The following is a 27,567-nucleotide window of genomic DNA, read 5'->3' on the forward strand; positions in this document are numbered from 1 at the left end:
GATGCAGCCAGGGATGTTGTCAGGTCGCATGGAGGCTGTATTTTTTGCCTTTGAGAGGGTATTAAAGACCTGCCCCCTGGTGATCAGGGGAGGGGGGCAGGTGCTGGGGTTGTCCTGGTTTACTGATGGGGGACAGGGAGGGTGAAGTTTTCACTGAACCTGTCCACCAGCAGGTTGGCTATATCTATGGTGTTTGTGTATATGGTGCTCTTGACCACCAGTTAAGAGCAGATTTTGATGTTACCTTTGAGATTGCGGATGTATGTGAAGAAGGCCTTGTGATTGTACTTAGTGGATGTGGCCAATTTGGGCTCGAAGTTAGCCTTAGAGGATTTTCTTGTTTAGACAAAGGAGTGATTGCTTCCAACGTGGCACATGCTCCTTCTTGGTCCTGGACAGCAATCTTTCCCTTTATTATAGAGTTTGTTTATTGCTGCTATCCATCAGGCAGGTTTACTGTTCCTTGAGGAAGATGATTTGGTCCTGTCAGGTACTGCTGAGTCCGTGCGGCTATGTAGGTGCTCGTATAGTTTTTTTGGTGTAGGCTCGGACATTAGTGCTAATTCCAACTGAAAGGATGGAGCCTATGAAGCTGCTTATACCTGCTCTCAGGAGGTTGTAGTCAGCTTTGGAAAAGTTTTTTTTGTTTGGCCCTGGCAAGGGGGGGGGGTCAGGGGAGACAGTGACTTTGAAAGTGATCACTTTATGATTGGATCTTACCAAGGAGGATGACACTGTAGGGGTGGTACATTGGCTACTCATGTTGGTTAGTAACAAGTCCATGTTATTTTCATCTCTCGTGGGAGTGTCTAACAGCTGATCCAATGAATTGGCATTGACAAAGTCGAGGAATCTACGGGCATTCATGCTTGGGCTAGAATAGGTCTTCCACTCCATGGTTGGGTAATTAAAGTCACTCAGAATCAGGGTAGAGGGCTGAGTCTTGATGGATTCAAGTAAGTCCAGATAGGTGGAATGGGCATCATGAGTCATGGTTGGGAGTCTGTAGCTAGCTATTATTTGAATAGGTGTTTTGTCAACAGTTAACTGCACCTGGAGCGACTCCTGTGCTTCATACTGTTTATTCCAGCCTGGAAGTGTGTATGTCTTTGATAAATATTGAAACTCCACTTTCTTTGACATTGTAGCCCTCCATTTGGGGTCTGAAAGAATGATAGGACAAGTAACCTGGTAAGGCTATGGTGCTCTACACAGCTTTGAACCAGGTTTCAGTGACTGCACAAATGTCAGCATCTTCCAGGGTGAGGAATGCTTGCAGTGAGTGCAGTTTCATGTTAAGACTCCTAGTGTTTAGCAGCATGACCTTTAAATTTTGTTTAGAAACATTTTTCACATTGGTAATTTTGTCCTCATGACTTTGGCTACAAAAAGGCATTATGGGGGAGGCAACAGCCTTTGCCAGAAGCCTAAAGCCCAGGGGGAACAGATGAAGGCCATCTCTGGCAAAGCACTTTGGTCTGTCAAGCATGTCCTCCCAGGCAGTCAGCTACTGGATCCCCTTGGAATGATACCAGAAACCAAGCCAATTGTTAAAGTCAATCATTTTCTGTCTGCACTGAGGGATCATTCTGGGTGATGATAGTATGCTGCTTAAGGCTAGGGACATACCTGCCTGGAGCACATATTCAGTGAGCTCAATCATGTCTCTCTTCATATATTCCAGAGAGGTATGTCTCAAGTCATTCACACCAACATGGACTATGACAGAGTCATAACAGTACCTGTTGTTGAGTGACTTGAGTGCATGCATGATATGGCAGATTCTAGCACCTGAGAAGCAACTTACCGTGACTTTCCTCTTGTCTAGTCTAGTGAGAGACACATCTGTGTGTCTCACAGTACAGTCCCCTATGAATAGTATGTTGGGTTTGTGGCTGTGTCTTAGAGGCTGTGAGACAGAGGTGTGTGTGTATTATGTGTGGGGATAGGTGCTGTTGGTTGCGATGTTCATTGGTGATTGGTGCTGTGGGTTGTGATGTGCGTGTGTGTTTTTGCCTTGGAGGTCTCTTGTTTAGGTATGTTTTTGTTGAGAACCTCCACATATGTGGGAGTATGTTGTACAGGTGTGGGTGGTATTAAAGGTGTGGTATTTGTAGTGTTTGTGCAGACAAACTTCTCAGTGCCAGATGTACTGGCTTGTGAGTGAGACAGCAAGGATTCTAAGTTCTTAATGTCGTTGCATCTCTCACATATTGTGTTCCTAGGTATGTTAGCAAAAGTCACCCGAACTTATAAACCAAGGACTTACAGTTTCCTATTGTATTGTCCGATACATCAGACCCTCTAATCCTCTCCGAACCATGTTCAACATCAGCCATATTAACATCCAAGAAAGGATTAGTGGTGTTGTTGGACAATGCTTGTTCTAAAATATCATTGTCTGAAACTGTCGGTTCAACCGGCATGGTGTCAAGGTCTTCTGAAATGCTGATTTTGTTGCAGACCTTTTTCAAACTGTGTTGCACTTTTCCATAATCTTTCAGCAAACCTTGATCTTTGCCAACAGTGTCCATAAGCAGATGGAATATGGAAGAAATTTTGGCAGGTAAACTATAAATGGATTGGTATTGGATTGGATTGGGTTGGGACAGATACTTTCCAAATTATAGGGCATTATTATGAGAGGTTTCAAAATAATAATTTGCCCCCCATATTAATGAAGCTATTTTTATATATCTATACTGTGAAGAATCATAGCTTCTGTCTCCAAACTTTCAGTAATTGGGAAGATTATTGATAAGATTATGGTAAAATGTATTCCCGTTTGAACTTCATGGAACTTGTTTATTATGGCTTTTTTTGCTCTGTCTTTTTATCTGTATCTGTATCTGCACATATCTAAACACACCTGTATATATATATATATATATATATATATATATATATATATATATGTACCTATATATATGTATTTATATATATATGTGTGTGTATATATATATATATATATATATATATATATATTTATATATATGTATGTGTGTTTGTGTACATACACAAACACGTACACACACACACGCACACGCACACACACACACACACACACACACACACACACACACACACACACACACACACACACACAGAAACACACTGCAATTTTCAAACTGTTCTTTGTTACCATATCATGTAATCAATTGTAGGAATGGTGAGGCCAGTGTGGGTACCTGCTTGTGGCTTAATGCATACTTATCTGTGCCCATCTTTAACATCATCTGCATTGATTCATTTATATAATTAATTTAGATTAGTAGGGTCATTATTTGGTAAAGCCTCTGCCTAAATAAAGATCCACAAACTTATTTTGCAGTTGAACATACAAATTATTTTTAACTTTTGAGTCTTTTTTGGAGTAATTTTCATCAGTCTGTTGGTATGTTAGTTACCTTAACAGTTAAAATGATGATTTTTATGTTACTGTACTAGATTCAGCACACCTGTGTTTGATTCCCCAACCATAATAAAACCAATGTGAGTCCTAATGATCCATAATGAAAGTAAAAGCTTTTTTTGGAATCCTAAAAATAAACACTCATTTTTAATTAGTTTTACCTGACCAACAGTAATAATGCTGTATGACAGGCTATTTTACAGTATCACTTTATAATTAGGGGTGACAGTATGGTTACAGCGCTTCAAGATTAAGCGTACAGTCCCATTTTCTTAATGTGTCCAGTGAGTCGAAAGCATAAAGCCTTTTTTTCAGGAATTCTTTCAAAGCCTATTTTGTAATTTCTGATGATACTGTGCATGTCCCAAAGTAGTGCAGTATTACTATCAGACACAGTGATAAGTAATTAATTGAAATGTATCACGTGAGGTAACACAACACAATGTGTTTTTACCCTTATCTTTTCTTTTTTCTAGGAATAATAAGAAGCATTTTCTTGCTCAATCATATGTCACGTTCAGAGTAAGTAACATATATGCTGCTAATAACTGTAATGTTTTCAAATTCATGTTTGCTTTTATATATATTTTAAAGTAGTTTGGTATAAATTTGTAGTTTATTGCAATACCTACAATGACATTTATTTTTTTAAACTATAAAGATGTTGTTTCAGTATAGAAATCAGAATTTTTAGTACATACCAGTTGCTTCTCTTTGATCCCCACAAAACTGACCTCTGTAGCCATGGCCTCTTTGTGATGACAAAGTAGAAAAATAAATAATCTCGTATGTTCTGAAAGCATACATTTTCTGCAGCTACAGAGAAGAGTTTTGATGGTCTGAACTACATTGTGTAGCACCTGACATTGCTGTACTCATTTCTTCCATTGGTGGCCTTCATTGACATACGTGCATGTGATTAAGTGTTCGTCACCTTTATTTATTTGGTTGTAGATGTTTTATTTATTTTATTTGCTTATTAGTTTATTTATTTTTGTTACTGAATTATTTTTTTCTGAAGTATTTATTCTCTGTAGCCCTACTAAATTGCCTTTTATTTTCTACCATATCATGTAATTATTGCTATAGGAAAGGTAAACAAGGTGTCTGCACAATGCAATACTGTAGGAGCTGACAAATTAAAACAGTTTTGACAGTTTAGAAAATTGTCATTGCAGTCATTTGCAGACAACTTGTAAACTGCATACCTTTTAACAAAAATTGGACCCCATGGAAGATTGTTTACAAGTTGTAAGCAATCACGGTTGCTTAATGGCAGCTTGTAAACTGTCAGACTGCTCTTTTTTTAAAATGTATTCATGAGCCATTAGATTGCAATTCAACCTTAAGAAAATGTTTTGAGACAAGATGTCATTAAGTGACAGGAATTGTGTTCCTTTATTGACGGGGGGGCAAGTGTATATTGCCCAGGTTGCTAGAGCCCCTTGTTACACCTCAGCTTTTTAACAAACTTGATAACATTAAATTTATTTGCTGCCATTTTATTTAGCAGAATGAGCAGATTTTAGTAATAACATGATTCATAGAAACTGCAGTACAAATTTTGCCATTTTGCTCAGAGGTGATCTGTGTCTTGCCTGTAAGGCAATCTCAGACCCTGCCTTATTAGAGATGCTCCATATCCATGTCTAACTCCTTGTGCATTACCCTTTTAAAGGCCTAAATCTAATATGCGACATCAACAAAACCTGCTGGAGAGGCAGGTTTGTCTCCCAGAGGCTACCCTATCTCTGGAATAGACTTCCCATACAAGTATGTCAAACAGAGTACTTCGCTGATCCTCTTCAAGTGCAACCTTGATGAGTGGATGGGAAAAGGCAAATTTGTCCCAGGGCCCCACCTCTGTCGCTCATTGACAGGGGCAACAGGTGCTAACTGAGGTTTATTTTTTGGGGATAAACTCTTGGCTAGGCATGAAGAGCCCCAGAGCCATTAGCCTAGTAACCTTCTTTGATCCTATGATCCTGTGTTATGTTATGTGCAAGAAATGGATTTGCCTCCCATATTATAACTGTTTCAGTGCTTGTGTGATATCTGTGTTCCATGTGCAGTTGTTTCATTTTTTAATTTTCCTCAATAAAAGCAATTTGCAGGTAAAACGATACAGAGTATGGTTTAGTTCAGGGGTTTTCAACCAGTGCCTGGCACATTGGTGTTCCTCGAGAGGACAACAGGCGTGCCACAAGATTTTTTAAAAAGATAGTTAGCCTTTTAAAACTTAAGGATTACTTCACTCGCCTGCTGTTGCTGCCACTGAAAATGTCCATCCACAACCCGCCAAAAGCCACTTTGCCTCCATTTTATTTTGAATTAAGTAAATACAAGAATTATCATGGAGGGAAGGTACTGTGGCATAAATGCTCCAACTAGCCAGAATACACATGAGTATGGCTGTGCTCAAGGACAATAGGCCCCTATTGGTGGAGGGACTAGCAACTGACATAATTTCTCCTGCATCAATATTTGTACGGATGGTGCCCACTGTATGTCATGAAGTATAAAAGGATTTGTTACACTGGCTCAAAAAAAATTTCTAGAATTATTTGTACTCATTGTTTTCTCCACAGAGAAGTAGTAGCATCAAAATCATTGGTACCCAAGCTGAAACTAGTACTAGGTGAATGTCACAATTGTCAGTTATATAAAAAGCAGGCCGTTACAATCAAGATTGTTTGCAGCACTATTTTAAATGGAACTTCACACATGTAGTTGTTATTCCATACAGAAGTTAACAACATTCCATACACTATTAATAACAATGAAATAACAGCCCCAGATTGCAGTATTATATGAAAAGACAGGAAATCTAGAAAGGGTGGAGGAGTGGCTTTATTATTTAAAAATCACCTAATTCTAGACCACATAGACATAAACATTCCTAAATTTGACAACACTGAACCTATCACTACCAAACTAAAAATTAATCCCAAAAAACACATTAATATTATTGGTGGTTACATCCCACCAGGAAACAATATCCCCACTCTGGAAAACATACTACTCTGGATATCCAATTCTCTCCCACAAGAAACAATTCTGATAGGAGACTTCAATATAGATTGTCTTAACTGCTCCTCAGAAAATCCATCTTCCCACATAAACTATGGCTTTACTCAACTCATCACCTCCCCTACAAGGACTGATAAATCTTCCAAAAGACAGTCAATTCTTGACTGGATTTTAGTTAGCAACCCCTCTCAGGCATGTCTGCTAGACAGTCTAAGTGACCATCAGACAACCTTCCTTCTTAGGACTCAGACTCACCAAGTTATGCAACCCACCTTCTGCTTAATCAGAAACAAAAAAATCAACTTAAATAGCTTCATCATAACTCTAAACAGCTGTAACTGGGAATTTCTCAAACAGCTACCTCTTGATGCAGTTCACTCATTCAACAACACATTCTTAGACATACTAATCTCCCATACTCCCCCTAGAACTATCAGAGTAAAATCTAAGTATGCGCCCTGCCTAACTAAAAAAATGTAGATCCCTACTCAAGGCTAGAGACAAAGCCTGGCAACAATTTAAAAAAAGAAAAAAAGCCACAAACAACTAAGCAAGCATATCTAGAACTTTGGAATAAAATAAAAAAATAATAAAATTAGACAAAATCAACTATTACCAAACATCCAAAATATACATACAACCCCCCCCCCCCAAAAAAAAAAAATTCTGGGCAGCAGTTAATAACATACTTCAACTAGGTAAATCCACCACCCCTGCCCCAACAACAAAGTCTGATAATATTGCAACCCAGTTTAATAAATTCTTCATAGAAACTACCTCTTTTGCCCCCTAGAACAGCACCAAATCCCAAGACCTCCCACTTCAACCTACACCCAGTATCTGTAATAACTGTAAAAAAAACTACTTCAAAAACTTAAACCAACTCTAGCCACTGACAACCTTCCAGCAGAATTTCTACAAAGTGCAGCTGAAGCAATAGCCAGTAGCCATACTCATAAACCATTCAGTATCTGAAAGCCAGGTACCCATAATATGGAAAACCTCCCACATTCTACCACTACATAAGGGAGGTAATTCACTGAACTCACCAATTATCGCCCAATTGCCATTCTATCTCCTTTATCCAAAATACTAGAAAGAGTGATGCACATGCAACTAATGGACTACCTTCTCACACACAAACTATTATCAAACACCCAACATGGCTTCCGTCCCTTTCACAGCACCACCACAGCATTACTATCCTTTACTAGCACTGTTAACCATCACAGAAACAATGGAGAATTTGTATCAGCCATATTTTTAGACTTATCCAAGGCCTTTGACATGGTCAGTCACAATAAACTCATCAATATTCTCTCCACTCTAAACCTCAGCAATTCTACTGTTACATGATTTGAAAGCTGTCTAACAGAATGACTGCAAGACATCCAATGGCAATACCTACTCTCTGCTTTTCTTCCAGTGTCCTTAGGGGTTCCAAACTGCTCAGTCATTATTGTCTATATTCACTAACCACCTCAGGACCTCAGTACCACAAGCCTCTGTAGTACAATATGGATACACTGACAACGCCACCGTAGTATGTGCTGCTCCTACAGTAGAAGACCTCCAGACCAAAACCCAAGATTCCTTTCTGTCAGTAGAAACCTGGATCACTAACTTCCAGGTAATTCTCAATCCTCACAGAACTAAGCTCTACCTTTTTAGCCCAGCCAGATTCCCCTCATCTTCCCAGTCCTGTCAGGAGAAAGTCTATGATCACCACAAGCACTCACACTAAACTGCTCATGGTAGAAATTGATAACAATCTGAAATTTGAAATTCACATAGCTCAAACCATCAAAAAGGTTCACAAGAAAAGAGGTTGCTTAAACAGATGCAAACAATTTCCTACAAATAACACAAAAGTTACCATAGCCCACACATACCTCCTATCAACCCTGCTCTACCTCCCCAGTATTAACCAGTCTCTGCAAAACGGACCTAAACCAGTTGAAATCTTGCTATAATAAAATAGCAAGATTTGCAACTGGAGCTTTACATAGATCACATCACTGTACAGCACTAAAACTGCTTAATTGTGTCAAATTCCCATATCTTTTACACTATAATCAACCAACCTTTGCCCACAAAATTCTCCACCAACCCGATAAAAGCCCTTCTCTCCAAAAAACTCTTTCAGTCATACACCTCAGCCTGATCTTTTCACTCCAGTAACCAGCACCTTCTAGATACCACCAAAGCCAATGACTCAGCTGTGAAATCTCTCTTCTCTAACTATATTCCTAAAATTTCAAATAAGCTGCCAAACTCAATAACTTCTAACAGCTCTGTTTCACAATTCAAAAAGCTCTTCATATCACACCTAGTGGACACCTGGTTATGTTCTTTTTACTCCCCTGATTAGGCCGTCCTGATTTCTCAAACAATCTTCTGCCTTCTTTATTTAATTTACAGGATGTAGTAACCTTATCTGTTAAGTTTATGACCCCCTTTATCATTTCACTCACATCTGTAGCAACTGCATCTGTATGTGGATAACCCTCTCGATTATTTCAACTGCAACTATAGCAATATGAGCTATGATGGGACTTTTTACCATGAAATGAAATGCATGTCTTCTACATTTGCTTTATTTGTCATCGATATAGTATCCTGTATGTTTGTTAAACTGCTGAAATGTCTGTAACTGGAACTCTATGTATGGTAGTATATGTTGACATTGTCCTTGTAACTAGAGCTTTTCTACTCGGACCTCCACTGAAAATGGACCTGTATCCAGTCGGACTTTCCCGGTAAACAAATGTAAAATAAATAAATAAAAAAGACGTTAGGTGGTTATCTAATTATTGAGTTCTATTAAGATTTTATGAACAAAAAGAGAAAGTTCTAACTTTTTTGACAACTCAACAATCTCAGTTAGCTGACTTTCTCAGTGATGAGCTTTGATGCAATAAGGTTGCATTTCTTTTTGATTTGTTTCAATCTTTGAACTCAGTTAATAAAAGTATGTAAGGAGATTGTGAAAATATTCTTACTTCCACTGACAAAATTAATGCTTTCAAAGAAAAACTAATGCTTTGGGAAGAAAGAATCAGAAGAGAAAATGCAGTAGAAATGTTTGAGCTAACGAAAATGTGGAAATTGCATGGAAGTCTTATCGATCTAATTTTACAAACTTACTTAGTATAAATACTGCAAAATATTTTCCCCTCAGTTGATATATTATCCTTGGATTGGATAAAAGATCCATTTGTCTTAAATTCTTGCAAACTGGCAAATTAAATATTACAGAAGAGGATGAATTGACAGAGATAAGAAGTGACAGATGATTAACACTTAAACATTCAACAACAGATACTACTTCATTTTGGTTATCTCTTAAAAGTGAATTTCCCAGTATTACAGAAAAAGCAATAGAAGCACTTCTTCCTTTCTCCATGTCATATTTGTGCAAATCAAGCTTTTCTGCAATGAGTAATATTAAGAACAAAAATATACCGCAGCTAGAAACCTTAGAAGAAGATTTAAGAGTATGCCTGTCCAAAATTCAACCTTGCGCAAAAGACATTCTAAAACAACATCAAGCTCAGATATCTTATTAAATATTAAATGCAAGTAAAAAAAGAGGAAACGAGTTTTTCAATCAATCAAAATTATACCTATTTTTTGTCAGACAAAAAATATATTTGTTGGTGTGCTGCAAGATTTTTGTAATTAGTTTATGTGTGTCACGAGATGAAAAAGGTAGAAAATTGCTGGTCTAGTTGGTTTCAGGTTACAGTCAGTAAATGAAATTTGCTTTCTGGCAAGGTGACAAATAAGAGTAGTGTGTAGTGTAACACACAGAATACAGCTTATTCATTCAGCAAAGTGTAAACTGTAGTATTTTTTCCTGAACCATTCTTCTTACACCTTGGTACAGGAATAGGCTTTGAGCTACTGCAGTGCACAGAACTTTTACTAGTGTATATTTACAGAATTATTCATAAACAGTGTATGTTGCTTCTCAGTCTAAAAAATGCAAAGGAGAATGTGTCAGCTCCATTTAGTAATACTACAATGCCAACCTTGGTTTCCAGAATGAATCTGTAGCACTGTACCTTAGTTTTGTGTAATGTAAGGTGCAGTACAGAACGTCACATCGACATTGAGAAACTACCCCACACCACACCACAAATATCTGGCATCACAGAATAAGGTTTGTCAGTACAGAATGGCAGTTTGTTGCTTGTTTGATAAAATGCAAAGCAGAATTTAGCTAATCATGTGATAGACACTGGTTTCCAAGATTTTGGGGAACTACTGTATGTTACTTCTGTGCAAATCTAAATGACATTGCAGACTATCAAGGTTCCAGTAGGGCACATTCCCTCCCCACGACACTGTTAGGTATCCCACTATGAAGCTACACATTATGCATTAGTGCTATGTCATTTACTGGTCTAACAGAAAGAACACAAAGCATTTGTGGACAGCACTTCAGTGCCAAGTACTGCTTTCTAGATTTATTTAGAAGTACTGTATTTTTTTACTTTAATGTAGCTGTAAAGTACAGTGCAGATTATCAGTGTTCCATTTGGGGATACATATACCTCTCCACATTATCAGAAATATCATTACAAACATTGTCACAGCACAGTTATGCTGTTAGAATTATTTTCTGACAGCTCCAAGTCATCAAAGTAGTACAATGACCAAAGCTGTCTTCAGTAATATTTCGGAAATATTAAGTATTGCTTCTGTATTACTGTTAAAAGTGCAAAGAGTATACCATAACTGCACTTGCCCTTTTACCCCACCCACCACCAATATTAGGCATATGTCTGACACCTTTTGCAATGTCTGTAGTGGGACAGAAGATGCGGCCAAATAAGTGGCCTCAGTCGTGTGTGTCTGACAGAATGACATTGTGGTTGCTGTGGCTAAGAGTGATGCACCACAGGGGTGTAGCCATTGTGAATCATTTGTCACTGCTGTACAAAAAGAACAGTGCATGTCTGCAAAGGTTCCCTTAACTTTTAACCCTTCCCTAGAGAGACATATGTACCCATATAAACCATACCATATCTTGTCACTGTTTTCTGTAATGCTGATAAAAGACATTCAGTGGTTATTGACATCATATTACTTCTAAACTGTACCAGTGACATATTAATCTAGCCACAGAAACAAAGAAATCAGCTGGTGATATTTTATATTTCTGTTTTTAGGTTATGCTATACATGTCTTACCTGCATAGCTGAATAATATGCTATGTTTAATTTTACCTGTAACATCCAGATAATTTAATAGTTATAAAAATCAAATTAATTCTTTCATATCCATTCACAGTAAATAATTATTTTCCAATAACTGTGTAGGACACAGTAAAAATGTGCCTTCATGGACATTAAAAGCACAGACAGCTATGTTTAAAATGGCAATGATACTGGGACTGACACATCTGCAGCAGTGTTTAGACAACTGCAATCTCTAATCATACAGTAGTCATACACCATTTCTGTGGTTAAAAGAACTTATCAGAGTTTTCTGCTTTGTCCATTCATGTTTGCCAAAGCTATGAAACTGTTAGAAGTGTTTTTCAAGAGTAACTTCTCCACCTTCTTCAACATGTTGTCTGACCCTCAGGCTAGTATAGTAGACACTCACTCAAAAGCAAAATGAGGAGCTTAGGGAGGATAACATGGATGCCTCTGAGTTGGACAACTCCAGACAGGACCCAAGTCTGAAAACACCAATCCAATGGAGGCAGTTGACCAACTCACTAGCCCTTATCTGTTAGGGTTGAGATCTCTATTAAAGCACACTTGGAGACCACCAGAGGCACACTTGGAAGCCACCATGTCAAAGCACATGCCATCTGCTCAGACTCCACCTGCTATGGACAATGACCAGGCATCCTGTAAGGAGAACCATTTTATTGTTAAGGGGGAAGGGGGTGGTATTCCTACAGTCTTTATTCAGATGAACATTTACCTTACTAAAAATAATAAACCGAAAAATGTCCCTTCTCAGGTGCCTAAGACCCCTGCACATAAATTCAAACCTAGGGTCCCTTCTGCGGTGCAGGACTCTCCCTGACCCATGCTATCAGTGGGTGGACTGCCTAGATTACTGTCTTCCCCGCCCCCTCACAGAACTGCACCTAGCTGGTGCAGAGTTCCTGCAGTTCTATGAGAGTTTTTGAATGGCCCCAACATTAGCACCTCTGCATTAGGAATTAGATGTAGCAAATGACACAGGAAAGCATCCCCAGAAAAAAATTCTGAACCCAGTGCTTGAGGATGAAGATGGAGTCCTGAATTATAGATCCCAGATATCCTCACCTTTATTCTGCGACACAGATAGTGAAGACATTATGGTTTCTGAGTCATCATTGGAGAACGTTATTTGGATGTACTCTCTCACTTACGAGAGTACAAGTGCAAGAAGCCTCTTTTTCCTAGAAAAGGGCTATGGGACTTCTTGGACCAGGTCCTCTTGAACAGCTAGCTATTCCTCCAGTCCAAGAGGCTTTCCAGGATGTGTTAGATATTGCCTCCCTGGAACAAGACTCCCAGTTCCACCACCTCTAAGAGGCACTCACAAATTCCTTTACAGTTCCAGTTACAATGCCACTGGAATCTGGCACCAGAGTGCAACACTCTCCTTAATGAGACAGAAAGCAGGTTGCTAGATAGATATGATTTGGGAAAGTAGGCTTCTAGTACCCAAAGGAGAACACTTGGGAACCAAACAAAAAAGTTAAAAAAAATTACTTCCATGGTACTAGAACATTGGGTAAATTGCTTCCCTCTAGTCCTTTGGTGGCATATAAAAGGGGACAAAATTTGGGGGATATGTTGATAAGAGCATATTTTAGGCATCCTGTTGAACAGTTAAATTTTCCAATAAGTAACTTTGGTACTTTTGCTTGTCAGTCTTGCAATATATGCCAATTTATTAGAATATCCTTCGACAGAATAAATAATAAAAGGTTTATACCTAATAAACAATTTTCTTGTCACTCAGAGGGAGTTATTTATTGCCTTAAATGTCCTTGTAATCTATTTTATATTGGAGAGACTAAGAGGAAATTTAAACTTAGATTACAGGAACATATTTGTAATATTAAAAGGGGTGCCACAGATCATTCTGTGGCTTTACATTTTTTACAAACCCATAACCAGAATGCTGATTTGTTACAAGCTACTGTTTTAGAACAGATCTTTATTAAAAAAGGAAATCATAGATTGTTAAAAAATATGTTATTATATAAAGAATCTATTTTTATATTGAAATATAATACATTATCACCTTTTGGTTTAAATATGGAGATTAATTGGAAATATTTGATATAATAGGTTAGATATTGTGTGTTATATTTATATTATATTTTTGTATTTTTGGTATGGGTTTTTTATCTAACAGGGAGTGCAGTTTCTTTAATACTTAATTATTTAATTGATTTATTATTAATTAAGTTATTTACACTCTGTATATAAGGGAATGTATCTTTACCATGAATTGTGTGCTCATTGAAGGCTGTGGTGGTCGAGGCGCTAAGACATGTTTTTATAATAATACATTTTCCACTTGGAATCACTGTTGTTTTTCATTGTCCTTGGAATCCCCCCTGTCATCCATACCACCATTCAAGCTATTTCTGAAGAGAATCCTGCATTTTAGGCATCCCAGGTAGACATTGATGCCAGCCTGGGATCTCAACATTAAGTTAGAAAACTGACCCCACTACATTTTGAGCAGCTGTTATGGTTTCCCTAAAATTGTTATCCTGAAAAAAAGTATTTCTAATAGCAGTCAGTTCGGTCATAAGGATGTCTGGATTTCAAGTCTCAGTGTGAAAACAACTGTTCTTTACCCTTCAGAAGAATAGAATCATTCAGGGCACTAATTCCTCCTTTATTCACAAATTCATAACAGAAGTGGCCCTGCAACAGCCTATCTAGCTACCAGTCCTTTTTCCAAACACTAAGTGTAAAGCAGAAAAGAATATGATTTCCCCTAGATGTACACATACAATTTAGATATTACTTGGACAGAATGAACTTTAGGAATTCAGGTCAGCTGTTTGTTGCTTTTGCTGAAAATAAGGAAATGTGGCCTTTTAACAAACAAGCTATTTCCACTGAATAGCCCATTGTATTATTTTCTGCCACAAAACTGTAGTGAACATCTGCAAGGAAGAATCAGATCCCACTCCACCAGGGCCCACAACCTCTACCATCATTTATCTAAAAAGGGTTTATACTTGGGTTGTATTGGAGGTAGCCACCTGGGTTTTGGTAGATACATTTTCCAAGCATTGCATGTTAGACTTAATTTCTTGATAACAGCAGGGTTTCTTCAGCCACTTTGAAAGGCATGCTGTCCTGTACAGTTCTGAAGCCACACCAGAGTTGCTTTGGAGTAAGCTTTGAGAATATTCTGTAATGTGATGATTGCAGCAGTGACCCAAATGAAGAGTATTGTGGCACTGTTTTACCAGCCTGCCTCAGCTGTAGATGTTCCAAGTGTGGTCATTGTTCCAGTACTGAGCCCCTCCCTCCCTCCATCTCTTCTACATCCTGGACAGAAGGAGGTATGGGTGGATACGCATTCCCCATCTCCCTCCTTACTGAGTCCAAGCCACATCCTTGTCTCCCCCATTATTTTGTTTTGCTAGGTTCCTCTGGAAGGAAAGGAGTATCTGAACTTAGCCTGGCTCTTTTGTTTTGATAGCATGTGACCTTGTCAAATTGTGAAGCTCTTCATTCTCTACTCTGAGGGGAGGCAAGCATGAACAGAAGATGGAGCTGGACATATATACCAGGTGTATGAGAACTTACAAGGTGAAGGTGACATTAGCCCAGCTGAGGCAGAAGAGTGTTCAGCTCTGAAAGTCTGACCTGACATCTGATCTCAGCCTGAAGCAGAGTTCCCTATAATGACTGCAATAGTGACCACACTTAAACATGTACAGTTATGGTAAGTTTTGCAGGTGTATCTTAAATGAGCCAGTAAAAACAATACTCTAATGTTTTTGACACTTAATATATTAACTGTAGTAGGATACAACATCTTTGTTTCCAAAACACTGTCTTTTATAACTCACTGTAGTTCCACAGTGATTGTTAATTATGCGTTCCCTTGAAAATGACCTGTAATCACGTAGAAAATCTCACAGTCTCATTAACAAACACTCTTCTTCTAGTTGCTGTTACTTGAACCATATACCATGTTATCTTACTGAAGTCTTTACCTCCTACTCACTTCACATTATTGCATTAGAAGAATTTGAAAATGGAAATTGTGAATGCTTTATTATAGTAATTGAGCAAAAAGTAGTATTTTCTATTATTGCCAAGTAAAATCCAGATTAAATTCCAAATGCATATTACTAGAGCTATACTATAACTTTTCAGACCTTAAAATATATGATGTGGTCAGTGCTTTTCAAAGGACTGCATTTAACTTATCCCAAAGTATTGTTCCTCACAGCAGAAATTGGATTCATCTTCAGTCGTATCACAACACATGCACAAAGGACAACTGTCTTTATATTTCTTCTTTCATAACCTGACAATTTTCATGCAACACAAAATAAGTTTAGTACTTCAGGATTAAGGTTGCCATAAAGTGGGACATGCCACTCTGAAATTTGAGATTTTATAGTACAAACCATACCCACAGTTGACAAGGATTCTGGTATACTTTATTGTCATGTTAAGAATAGCATGTTGTGGAACTGTAGTTGATTCTTTTTGTTTTATTTTGTACTAAGTTGTCTAATATACATCACTGTACTTTTTTGCAGTTTTAGCAGAAAAGCATAAAATATTTTTTTCTTTTAAAATGTCAAGACATTAGTTAATTTGTCTGTCACCACCACACCCTACAGCAAGACAAACCAGCCAATTCAAGACAGTCTTGTAAAAATATATTACAGCTGATAACACCTAGTAGTGATGACTCAAAAAGCTACTTACTGAATCCCAAACACGTAAGCTTGTTGTGAAGTTACATTTGTTTTTCAAGAAGCAGAAAACCAAACTTCCTAAACTGGACAGCTTGACATATGCTAAGAAATCTAGCTGTTTACAACATGTGAGTTCAAAATCAAAGAAGGAATAAGGGATGACATGTGACCTTATCCCTAACCACATAATTGGACAACATGATGAAGGTGTACGTTCACTAATGTCTTAACTTTTGTGCCAATATTTCTACATTATCCTTCTCCTAAACTTCAAATCATCAGGAGGAATTAGTGAAACTTTTGTAGTAAGATCGGTTATAAGAGATGTTAAACTGGTCCCTTGTTACAAAGAAATTTTATATTTATTTATTTATTTATTTATTTTGTTTATTTAACATTTATTTACCGGGAAAGTCCAACTTGGAACTAAGCCAATTTTCAGCGGAGGCTCAGGGAGAAACACTTCAGAAATAAATCCCTGACTGTGCTCCTAGATGATCTATGTTCAATATGTGGCTTAGGTTTTGGATAGACAGGAGAGGAATAAGGAGCTGACACCAGCTCACCCATCCAGTTGGGGGGAGGAAGGCAGGAAAGGCTCGCTGGAGTAGCTGCAGTTAGAGCCTGGTGAGCCACACAATGTAAGCAGTATACCGCGTAGTTGGGAGGTTGCACGTGTGTGGAAGTGGGCATGCACCTCCCAAAGGCAGCCGTAGTGGAGTTATCAAGGCTATTCCAGGGTAGTGGAATTAGGACACACTTCCAGTCAACCGTAAGACTCTGCACCAGTATTCTCTGTCTTCTTAACATCCCCAAACATGGGTCGGTTCAGCCCTGGGAGGATAGGATGGGCCATGTAGATCTGATGAACAAAAAAAGGAACTTTTGGCAGCTAATGGCTAGCTGTGGAGAGGTAAAAAAATTATAAGAGATGTATGGTCAAGGGAGGAAAGAATATTGACAAAGCTAAAAAGTCTGCCAAGAGAAAATGGAACTATATAAATTATATTACCTATAGTTAAGTAAGAATGTTACATGACCCACTGGCATTGATAGAATAAAAATATCTAATACAACATTAAGTAATGCCTGCAGGTGCACTGATATGGAGACTGTATTTATATATGGGGTCCGAATGAAGAGATGAAAAGCAAAGAAGAGTAGTCGTGCTGAAATTGAATTCATCCTCAAGTCTTGGTGAGTACCTTCGTGAGGTGGACCCTGTTTTCACAAAATTTCACTAAGGCGACACTGATATAGAGACTGTATTTATATAGCACATATCATGGACAGAAGTCGGTCATGAATTAAAAGAGATAGCTTGGTGCACAAGACCTAGGATAACAAAGTGCTCAATCCTGGTAGGCACACTGATGCCAGGACTAGAAAAATGACAGTGTAGAATCCTCAAAATACGGAAACATTCCTACAGTGGGGCCAGGCTAGGCCCAGGGGAAGGATGGCCCCCTGTTGTAGAAGAAAGTAGCATTCCACAAAAATCACAAAAACTGATAGGCCAAAGAAGAGCCATAAAGATGACAGAGTGGACTATTGAGGATAAGAAAGAAATTATGTATTGTTGCTATCTGCAAAAAGCCCAGACTTTCCAGACACCAGATATACAAAATGATTAAGAGAGAAATTAGAGGAAATAAAAGTACTTTCGCTAGAAAAACTGTCAGAAGCTTCTAATGAAAGTTTGCATTCATTAATACAACAGATTTGTGAAAAACAGTATATAGATCAAGAAACTTTGATCTGTTTGGAAAAAGAAACATCTGAGGAAGTGCAAAAATATAAACAACAAAACCTAGAGATATTTGAAACATATAAAAAAGAAATATGGACATGGGAAAGAAAGAGATATTTGATATGGTGCAATACTTATGCAAAGGAGAAAGCCAAATTAATCAATATAAAGTAGGCAGCCCCAAAGATGTTCGAAGAGAAATACAGTCAAAGTGATCCAGATATGGAAAATTTTACAATAAAAAAAATAATATAACAAAGTTGGAATGTAGCAAAGATGATTAGTAAAGTAGAAGTTAAAAAAAAAAGAAGTTGAAGTTATGGAGTGTCTGCAAAGTGAAGGATTTGGAGTAGAAGGTCTAATACAGGTTACATCACAGCATGATGGAGTGAGTCCCCAAAGTAAGGAGAAACAAGAAGATCAGGAAACATCTGAAGAAGAAATATGGACATAGGAAAGAAAAAGAGATTTAATGTGGTATAATATTTATGCAAAGGAGAAAGCAAAACTATCCAATACAAAAAGAGCAGCACCAAAGATATTTGAAGAGAGGTACAGGCAAAGGAATCTGGACATGGAAAACTTCACAATACAAAAAGTAAGACAGAGAAAAAGTAGAAAAGGAGATTAGTAATGGAGACATTAAAGAAATAGAAACTGAGATTATGGAGTACCTGCAAAGTGAAGGCTTCAGTGTAGAAAATCTAATTCAGAAAGCACCACAACAGGATATCCAAATTAAGGGGAAACCAGTGGAACAGGAAGCAACTGATCAGGTGCCATCTCAAGATATTTTGGAGCCTTCCACAGGAAACCCCAGGGATTACCTCAGTGTCACTGCTCAACAGAGGCACAGCAAAATAATGGGTATAGTTCCCCATACTAAAGGGGTGGCGTAAGCCACAAAACTATGGGCTAGGCTTGTAAATGCCCTCGGGCAGATAGCCTAGTATGAACCTATGAACCTATGAACCTATGAACCAGTATAAATGTTCACTTGAAGCTAGACAGCAGGGAAAGGAACAGGAAACTGTGGAAACTGATGCAGTCAATGTTGAGGAGTGATAGTTCAGTGAGTTCTCATATGACAGAGCAACTGAAGGCACAGGATGAAATTGAAGAGAATGCGCCACAGGAAGATGCTATAGAACCTTTTATAGAATGCCCACAGGAAATGGAAAACAAGGGATGTGCCCTCAGTTTGGAAGAAAATGAGCTAAGAGAAGAGATGCTTGATTTAATAGACATGGATAGATATATTAAGATCAATGAGAGAAATAGACTGCAGAAGGTCAATAAAACCCAAAAAGTCAGAAGTCTGATAAAACAAATGAATGCAGTAATTAGGACTCTCCATAAAGATACATGTGATAGAAGTAAACATGATATATTACTGTGCTGCTAAATTAATAACTGATAAAATTCTACCACAAGAGCACGGGGTAGCGAGGGAAAGGAAGGGGAGAAATGGAATACCATCATGGAAGTATCGAACAGAGAAAACTATAAAGCAATTAAGAGAAGAAGTGTCACTCTTAGAAGACTATAGAAGAGGGAACAGATCAACAAAAATACTAAGAAAGATATATGTGATTAAAGCAATGCTCAGTATTAGAACAGACAAGGATCTAACATGCATTATCGCTAATAACAAACTACAAATTTCATCACAGGCAGATAGAAGATACACAGATAAATATAAAGGAAAAGTATCAAAATAAGCAATTTATTGATGACCCAAAGAATTTTATAGAGAATTGGAAAATAAGGTAAAAGGAATTGAAAGACTGGCAAAAAAGAGGAAGTAAATACATTTTGGAGAAGTATCTATTAAGGTCCTGTGGAACATAAAGATGCTAAATGGATAGAAGAAGTAAAAAAAGAATAAGAAGTTTAAAGATGCAGGATATGAAATGGGATGAAGTAACAGCCAGAGAGATGGAAACAGAGTTAAGAAAAGCCTCTAATTGGAAAACCACAGGCCTAGATGCAGTACCTAACTTTTGGTTAAAAGTATTAACATCTTTGCACAATGATTTAGCCATGAATAAGTGTGCACCCCGAACAGACACCAAACTGGCTAACAACAGGCAAAACAGTGCTGCTACTTAAGGGTGAACCTGCAAGGTACCCTAAAAATTATAGACCAATAACTTGCCTTCTGACGACATATAAACTGTACACAGGAATTGATGCTGACAGGATTTATAGTCATTTAGAAGAAAACTTAATTATGGCAGTAGAACAAAAGGGCAATAAAAGAAAGTCATATGGAACAAAAGATCATTTGTTGTTAAATAAAGTCATACTGGAGAACTGTAAAAAGGGGAAGAATTTAAGTATGGCATAGATTGACACTAAAAAAGCATTTGATAGTATCCCACATTCATGGATAAAAGAGTGTTTAAAAATGTAGAGGATACACCCTACACTGATTGACTACATTACAGTGACAATGAAACAGTGGCAGACCACTTTGCAATTAAGCTATGATAAAGGACAGATTATTATCCAAGGGATAAAAATTCAAAGGGAGATATTCCAGGGTGACTCTCTGTTACTGTTGTTATCCTGCCTTGCCATTAACCCATTAAGCTGTGTACTTAACAGTTTAGGCCATGGACACAATTTGGCTCCTAAAAAAACAAAAAACTGTAACAACTTCTCATCTTATCTTTGTTGATGATTTAAAAAGTATAGCTCATCAGATGAGGAACTGAAAGCACAGCTGCAGGTTGCCAAACTTTTTTTCAGTTGATATAAGAATGTCATTTGGTCTTGATAAGTGTGCAAAGCAACCTTTAAAGCAGGAAAACTGCAGCACCAGGAAAATATCAGTTTTGGACAAGAATATGATATAAAAGAACTTGAGCAAGAGGGAGTGTATAAATATTTGGGAATTGATGAAGGATCAGCAATAAAACATGTACAAATGCAAATAAAACAAGACTTAAATTAATTCTGAAAACAGCTTTGACATCTAGGAACAAAATCAAAGCTATAAACCAATTTGCTCTTTCTGTCCTAACTTACAGTTTTGGAGTGATTGACTGGCCCCAAAACATGTTGGATGGATTACATAGGAGAATAAGAATGATGCTTCATGCTCACCAAATGATTTATAAAAATCAGTTTATACCAAGATTATATATTCACCTTTCCAAAGGAGGGATGGGCCTCCTTGAAATTGATTGGGGCTCCACACTTACTGTATCTGCTGACCTCACAAGACCCAAATGTAGTGAAAGTTTTGAAACATAGAGAGAATAAAACTAAGATGACTTCTTTGCTTAATTTAGCAGAACCATATTGGCCTCAAGTAGGAATGGAAATCAAATGAGAATTAGATAAAAATCAGGCAGCAACTGAATCTGCCAAAAAACGAAAGAATATAAGGTGAAGGACAAGATGAGAAGGCAAGAAATGTGGAAAAAGCATAAATATAGTTGCAAGTACAGAAAACGTCTGGAAGAACTTCATGTTGATCAGGAACGAACGCAGGAGTGGTTAAGGAGTGGTAAATTCAAACCAAGAGATGAAAGGTTAATATTGGCTTATAGATAGAGGGCTACATACACGCTGGTTTATAAAGTCCATTGATCTTGTGGGAGAATCAGACCCTGTTGCTGGTTGCGACATACTAATGGCAGAAGGACTGTATACTGAAAGGCATAATAATGTGGCAGGATTGTTGCACTGGGGATTGTGCAGACATTATGGTACTGAAGTGGTTGAAAAACACTGGAAACATGACCACAAAGCATCGTAGAAAATGATGAAGTTTATATGGCATGGGATCACTCATTACCAATAGTTAAAAAGATAGATGCTAGAAAAACAGGTATAGTAGTCCAAGAAAAGAAGACAAGAGTAACATTGATCGCTGAAATCTGGTTCCTATTACCTGATCGAATGTTTAGGTTAGTGAGTACCTAAACGTTGATCTGGTAATAGCGAAAGCAAAAAAACGCGAACGGTTGATTTAACGCAGGGTAAGAATTCCCTTAGCCGTTATGCTGATTTTGCCCCTTTCCCCACTGTAGAGCAATCTCAGAGTTGGTATACTTAGTTGGGGTGGGGGCAAAGCCCCCCACTTCATTTTGGTTTAAAATTTTTTCATTTTTTTTTTGCGGCCGAGGGAATTCATTCTCTATGTTAAATCGGCCATTCGCTGTTTTAATTTTTCGATATTACCAGGTCGATGTTTAGGTATTCACTAACCTAAATGTTCGATCGAGTATTATTCCCTTGAAATCGCAACACCCAGTGACTACAGTGTTTTGCATACAGATAGACACAAGGTCATAAAAATATCAGGATCTGCAGGCAGAAATGAGAGCAATGTGGAAGAAAGATCTCCAGACAACTGCAATAGTAGTAGGAGCAACAGGTCTTATAAAAAGGAATCTACAGTCGTATTTAGATATGTTACCAATCCATGCATTCGTATGAATTGCCGAAGGAGTCATTATTGGCCACATTGCGGGTGCTGTGAAGAGCACTTTTGGCTGACATCAAAGATTGAAACAATACTAATTTCATGAACTTTAATCATACTTTGACTTAGGAACAGGGTGCATTCCTGTCATGGTATTAGAAACCCAAAAGATTTGGAGAAATTAAAAAGAGTGCAGCTGTCAATTTGGAGCATTTGCTCCTGTTTGGAGGAGTTGTGTTTCATCTGTGAAAATATGTATAGTGCTGTGTGTTTTGTTTGTTATAAAGGGAGAAAGGAGATAATATAATATTGTAATATAAAGAAAATATATGAACTCAAAAAGAGATGAGAACTTGCAGTCATTCAGAAGACTGACCTGACAACCAATAATGTATACACATAAGCTGCCAGATAGAGGAGTATATATAAAAGAAGTATCATGCATCATATGTGATATTAATGTTTACTTACTAAAATGGTGTATTGTTAATTTCAACATAGAATTTAAATGGTTTACCATGTAAAGACAAAAAAGCATAGAGTATTGACCCATGCATTAAGAAATATTAATACTACATTAGTTGCATTTAGAAAGAACTGAGTCTGTGATATTAAGATCTGACATGTAAGAGGGACAAAGGAAATGGGAGGAATAATATTGAAAGGAAGAGGGGCTCCATTATGATGGAAGAGGAAAGAAAAGATGGTAATGGATTTGTAGAGGGGATATTCTCTAAGACTAATGTCTTGGAAGTTAGGGGATTATTGGAAGAATAATGTTTTTGTCAAAGGAAAAAACTTCAAAGACCAATACACGTAAGGTTCAGATAAGGCACATTTAATAACTTGCTGCAAGGAGACAAAAACATGCAAATACAGGATTTTGCCTAACTACTAACAGAAAGTATGCTATTCTTAAACTGTTCTACAAGGCATTGCCTTCTGTGGTTGACGTAATCAAACACAACTTTCAGTATTGTTCTACAGCAGATGTTACTCAGATTTTCTGCTGACATGACTGGATTTATGAAAAACATTTTGAGAAAAAAAACTTGGCCTTGGTGGGCTCTAGCCCGTTACAAGCTTCTATTGTGTAGTTCTAATACATGTGTTACATTTCAAGGTACTCTTCTAGCTCAGACATAAGCAAGTGCTGATTGCAGTTCATATTTTCAAGCAGTCTTTGTTCTGATTATCTATAGCTCCTGCAGCTGTGTATTTTCTCACAGCACAAGCGGAACTCCTTATCTAGGTCTCATACATCTATTCATTATTTTCCTGACGCAAGCAGAAATTATCCGCTTTCCTGTAAATTTCCAAAGCATAAGCAAAGATTATAGCTGCACATATTTCATGACAATACAAGGTTAGAAAGCTTCTGCAATTCGTACAGATTTTATGCAGCGTGAAATAGAATAAATGTGTTAACCCTTCTCAAGCCTTAAATGCACTAAGCATATTACTGATACATACACTAATACATATTTTTCTGACATTTCCCCCCTTTTAATACTTTTATTCTACTTTCAAAATAAGCATAAACAGTTTTTTCTTCGTCTAACCTGTTCCCACTTAGGATTTGCAGTTAACAGAGTCATTCAATTTAAACTTATGAAAGTATTTTCAATCTTTTAACAGTTCTTCAAATTCAGTACTTTGATATAAGGTTTCAGAAACTGACATGTCTGTAAAGTCTTTAATCAGTCTTTTCATGCAGGGGATGCCACAGCAAACACATACTCCCAGTAGGACCATTCCTACACAAATAGCAATCAGAATGTTCATTAGGATAGTACCCCACCCCCCCAAACCATTTCTGCAAAAAGTCCGTCAGTGGATTTGGTCCTGGTTTGGTCATGGCCAACACTTGCTGAATTACCTCAAGGTGATTGTCTATCTCATGTTTATGGTCAGGAATATACAAACAGCACTCCTCCTGGATTAAAGCGCAAGTACCACCTCTCACCGCTAGGGTGAAGTCGAGAGCCATGCGGTTTTGAAGCACTACAGTTCTCATGGCATTCAGTTCATCAGTCACCAATTTGAGAGTGGAAAAAGTTGCATTACTCATTGCTTCGAGAAGTTTAGACAGTTTTCTCAGCACCCAGATCGATTTTGTTGCTCCATATGCTGGTAATATGCCTGCCCACGATATAACAGTATCACTCAAGTCCATGTGTGTCAGTCCATCACCTATAGAATGATGGTTTTTCCAGCGTGCATCAATTTGCCCCACTGGATTTACAGGTTTCTTGATGGGTTTCTTGTTGACCTCTCGGACATTCCGAATTTTTCCTCGAGGCAAAACTGCATTGTGTCGTATGGCCGGAACCAGGTAGCCCAAAAACAACTGCCTGACCAATTCTCAGGTAACCACTTGTATGCCTTTTTGCCACATACAAAATAACAATCCTCTACTTTACTAGTAACTTTACTATGAATATACACTTGTCCTGCATGAAACATTTTTCTATCAATTATAGACAGTTGTTTATAGAGAACAGAATTATGTTTTACTTCATCAATTGTTTTTTGCATCAATTCAAGAAATGAATCATAGTTTGTATTACAATAAGAACCTGCATTGTTAGCGTTAGTGTAACATTTATAAGGAACAGTCACATTGCAATTGCTCCAACCCACCTGAACAGTATAATTTTTATAAAAACACAGAGTTCCCTTTTGTGGAATAGACAAGTACAATGCTATTTTATCTTGTGATGTAACGGTTGAGGTATCATAAATCAAGTTTTCCCAGGTCTCATTGACCCCTGGGGGACTACAGTCATTAATAACCCCCCATATGCTGTCAGCAAAGCTGTGCAAATCCAGCAATTCGAAACATTGAAAGTCTCAGCATATACATATTTAATTGCCTGGTAAGTGTTGAAGTTTGGGTGCCAGTCTATGAGTAATGCTTCACATTTATTCAGTTCAGTTTGTGTGGCTGGAAAAAGGAATGGCCACAACAAAAAGATTATTGTCACTAGTACAGTTAACAGGATGATAATGCAATACTTCTGAGGACATGGTTGTTCTGCATTCCTGTTTTTTTTGGATTCTATCATTTTTGCTCTTGACATGTGACAAGATTTTTGTCCAGTTCAAAGTTCTTAACTAATTTGCAGTGCGTCAGGTGGATCCACGAGGCACGCTCTGCGATCTTGACTGCAGTGGGTGACGACAGAAGCACTTGATATGGACCTTCCCACTTTGGTGACGTCCAATTCTTTTTCTTTATTATCTTCACCCAGACCCAGGTTCCTGGATCCACTGCCACTTCTGATGGTCTTGTTTGTTCTTTATCTGAAACAGAATTTGACTGCAACAGATGTTTAGAATTCAACAAATTTATCATATACTCTGCTAGTGTACAGTCGGCTTCCTGGTCTGCGGGCATGAGAAGTTTCCACTGAGGTATATAATAAGCCCTTCCAAATAGTTTCTTAAAAGGAGTCAATCCTTTTGCATTCTGAACAGTTCTCATGCTCAACAGTGCCAGGGGCAGACAGTACACCCAATTTCTCTTTGTTTCTTCTATTAACTTTCTTAGCTTGAACTGCAGACCTGCTGGCAAAAAAAACAAGTAAACCAGAAGCCAAAAATTTAGCGCTTTCATCCACTGTTTAATATGTGAACTTCCTCAGAAACATTTTCAAATGATTTCCAGTTCCTTAAATAACTTACTAAACAGGAAATGACATCATGACCATCAAACTGAAAAAATAACAAATGTCATTTTGGTGTGTGTACTTGTGTGTATTTATCATCATTATGTTTATATTGTCATATATATTTTTTACGACATTTATATATATATTTTTTCACATGTGTATTTTATATTTTCATAGTGACTGTTTGGTTCTATGTTTGTGTGTGTGTATGTGTGTGTATGTGTGTGTGTGTGTGTGTGTGTGTGTGTGTGTGGGGGGGTACATGTCTATATGTGCATATGTGTGTGTGTGTGTGTGTGTGTGTGTGTGTGTGTGTGTGTGTGTGTGTGTGTGTGTGTGTGTGGGTGTGTGCATGCATGTGATTGTTGTGTTTATGTGGGAGAGGTCTTTGGATATGCATTTCATATGCTCAAGTTGATTATTATGCTATTCACATAGCGTGAATTTACACTGCATTTTTATGACTCTATTTTTGTATTTATACATATGTATGTGTATATACATTCATTTGTATATATATATATATATATATATATATATATATATATATATATATATATTTTTTTTTTTATTATTTGTTATCATTATGACAATACTTCATTTTTGTAGAAAATCACATTTGTTATGTTTTTCAGTTTGATGGTCATGATGTCATTTCCTGTTTAGTAAGTTATTTAAGGAACTGGAAATCATTTGAAAATGTTTCTGAGGAAGTTCACGTATTAAAGAGTGGATGAAAGCGCAAAATGTTTGGCTTCTGGTTTACTTGTTTTTTTTGCCAGCAGGTCTGCAGTTCATTCTTTCATTTTGTTTGGTTGTCAGCAACTTTCTTAGCTTACTCTTTAAAATCCCATTATGCCTCTCAACTAACCCTGCAGATTGCGGATGATATGCACAATGATTCTTTAAAGAAATACCAAAATGCTTACTTAGCTGTTGTATGGTTTGGTTTACAAAGTGTGTACCGCTGTCACTATGGATCCTTTCCGGAATGCCGAATCTAGGGATGATTTCTTTAACAAGGATTTTCGCTACAGTAGCCCCAACTGGATTTTTATTCGGAAAGGCTTCCACCCATTTGGAAAACATATCTACAATGACAAGACAATACTTCTTATTTTCACATTTGTTCAATTCTATGAAATCCATACAGATAGTATGAAATGGATTCTGTGGTGTAGGGAAACTCCCTTGCTTGGGCTTTAATGCCCCTTGTGCATGATTTTTGTTACAAACGTGACACATTAAACAACATTTTTTAGAATAGTTTAAGAATCCATATGTCGTGAACACTTGGTTCACCAGCTGTACCATCCCCCCTGTTGAGACATGGCATTG

General features: G+C 37.5%; 1 protein-coding gene across 1 annotated transcript in view; it reads left to right on the forward strand.

The window, feature by feature from the left end:
• LOC122794923 (probable ATP-dependent RNA helicase DDX60) overlaps positions 1-27,567 on the forward strand; it is a 2,818,219-nt gene that overhangs the window by 84,989 nt on the left and 2,705,663 nt on the right. The window contains exon 2 of the mRNA XM_044063516.1: positions 3,889-3,934. Within this exon, the coding sequence (XP_043919451.1) occupies positions 3,889-3,934 (46 nt within the window). The remainder of the gene's footprint in view (positions 1-3,888; positions 3,935-27,567) is intronic.

The sequence above is a fragment of the Protopterus annectens genome, chromosome 2.part1 (genome assembly GCF_019279795.1).
Source record: "Protopterus annectens isolate FY-2018-M chromosome 2.part1, PAN1.0, whole genome shotgun sequence".
Lineage (NCBI taxonomy): Eukaryota > Metazoa > Chordata > Ceratodontiformes > Protopteridae > Protopterus > Protopterus annectens.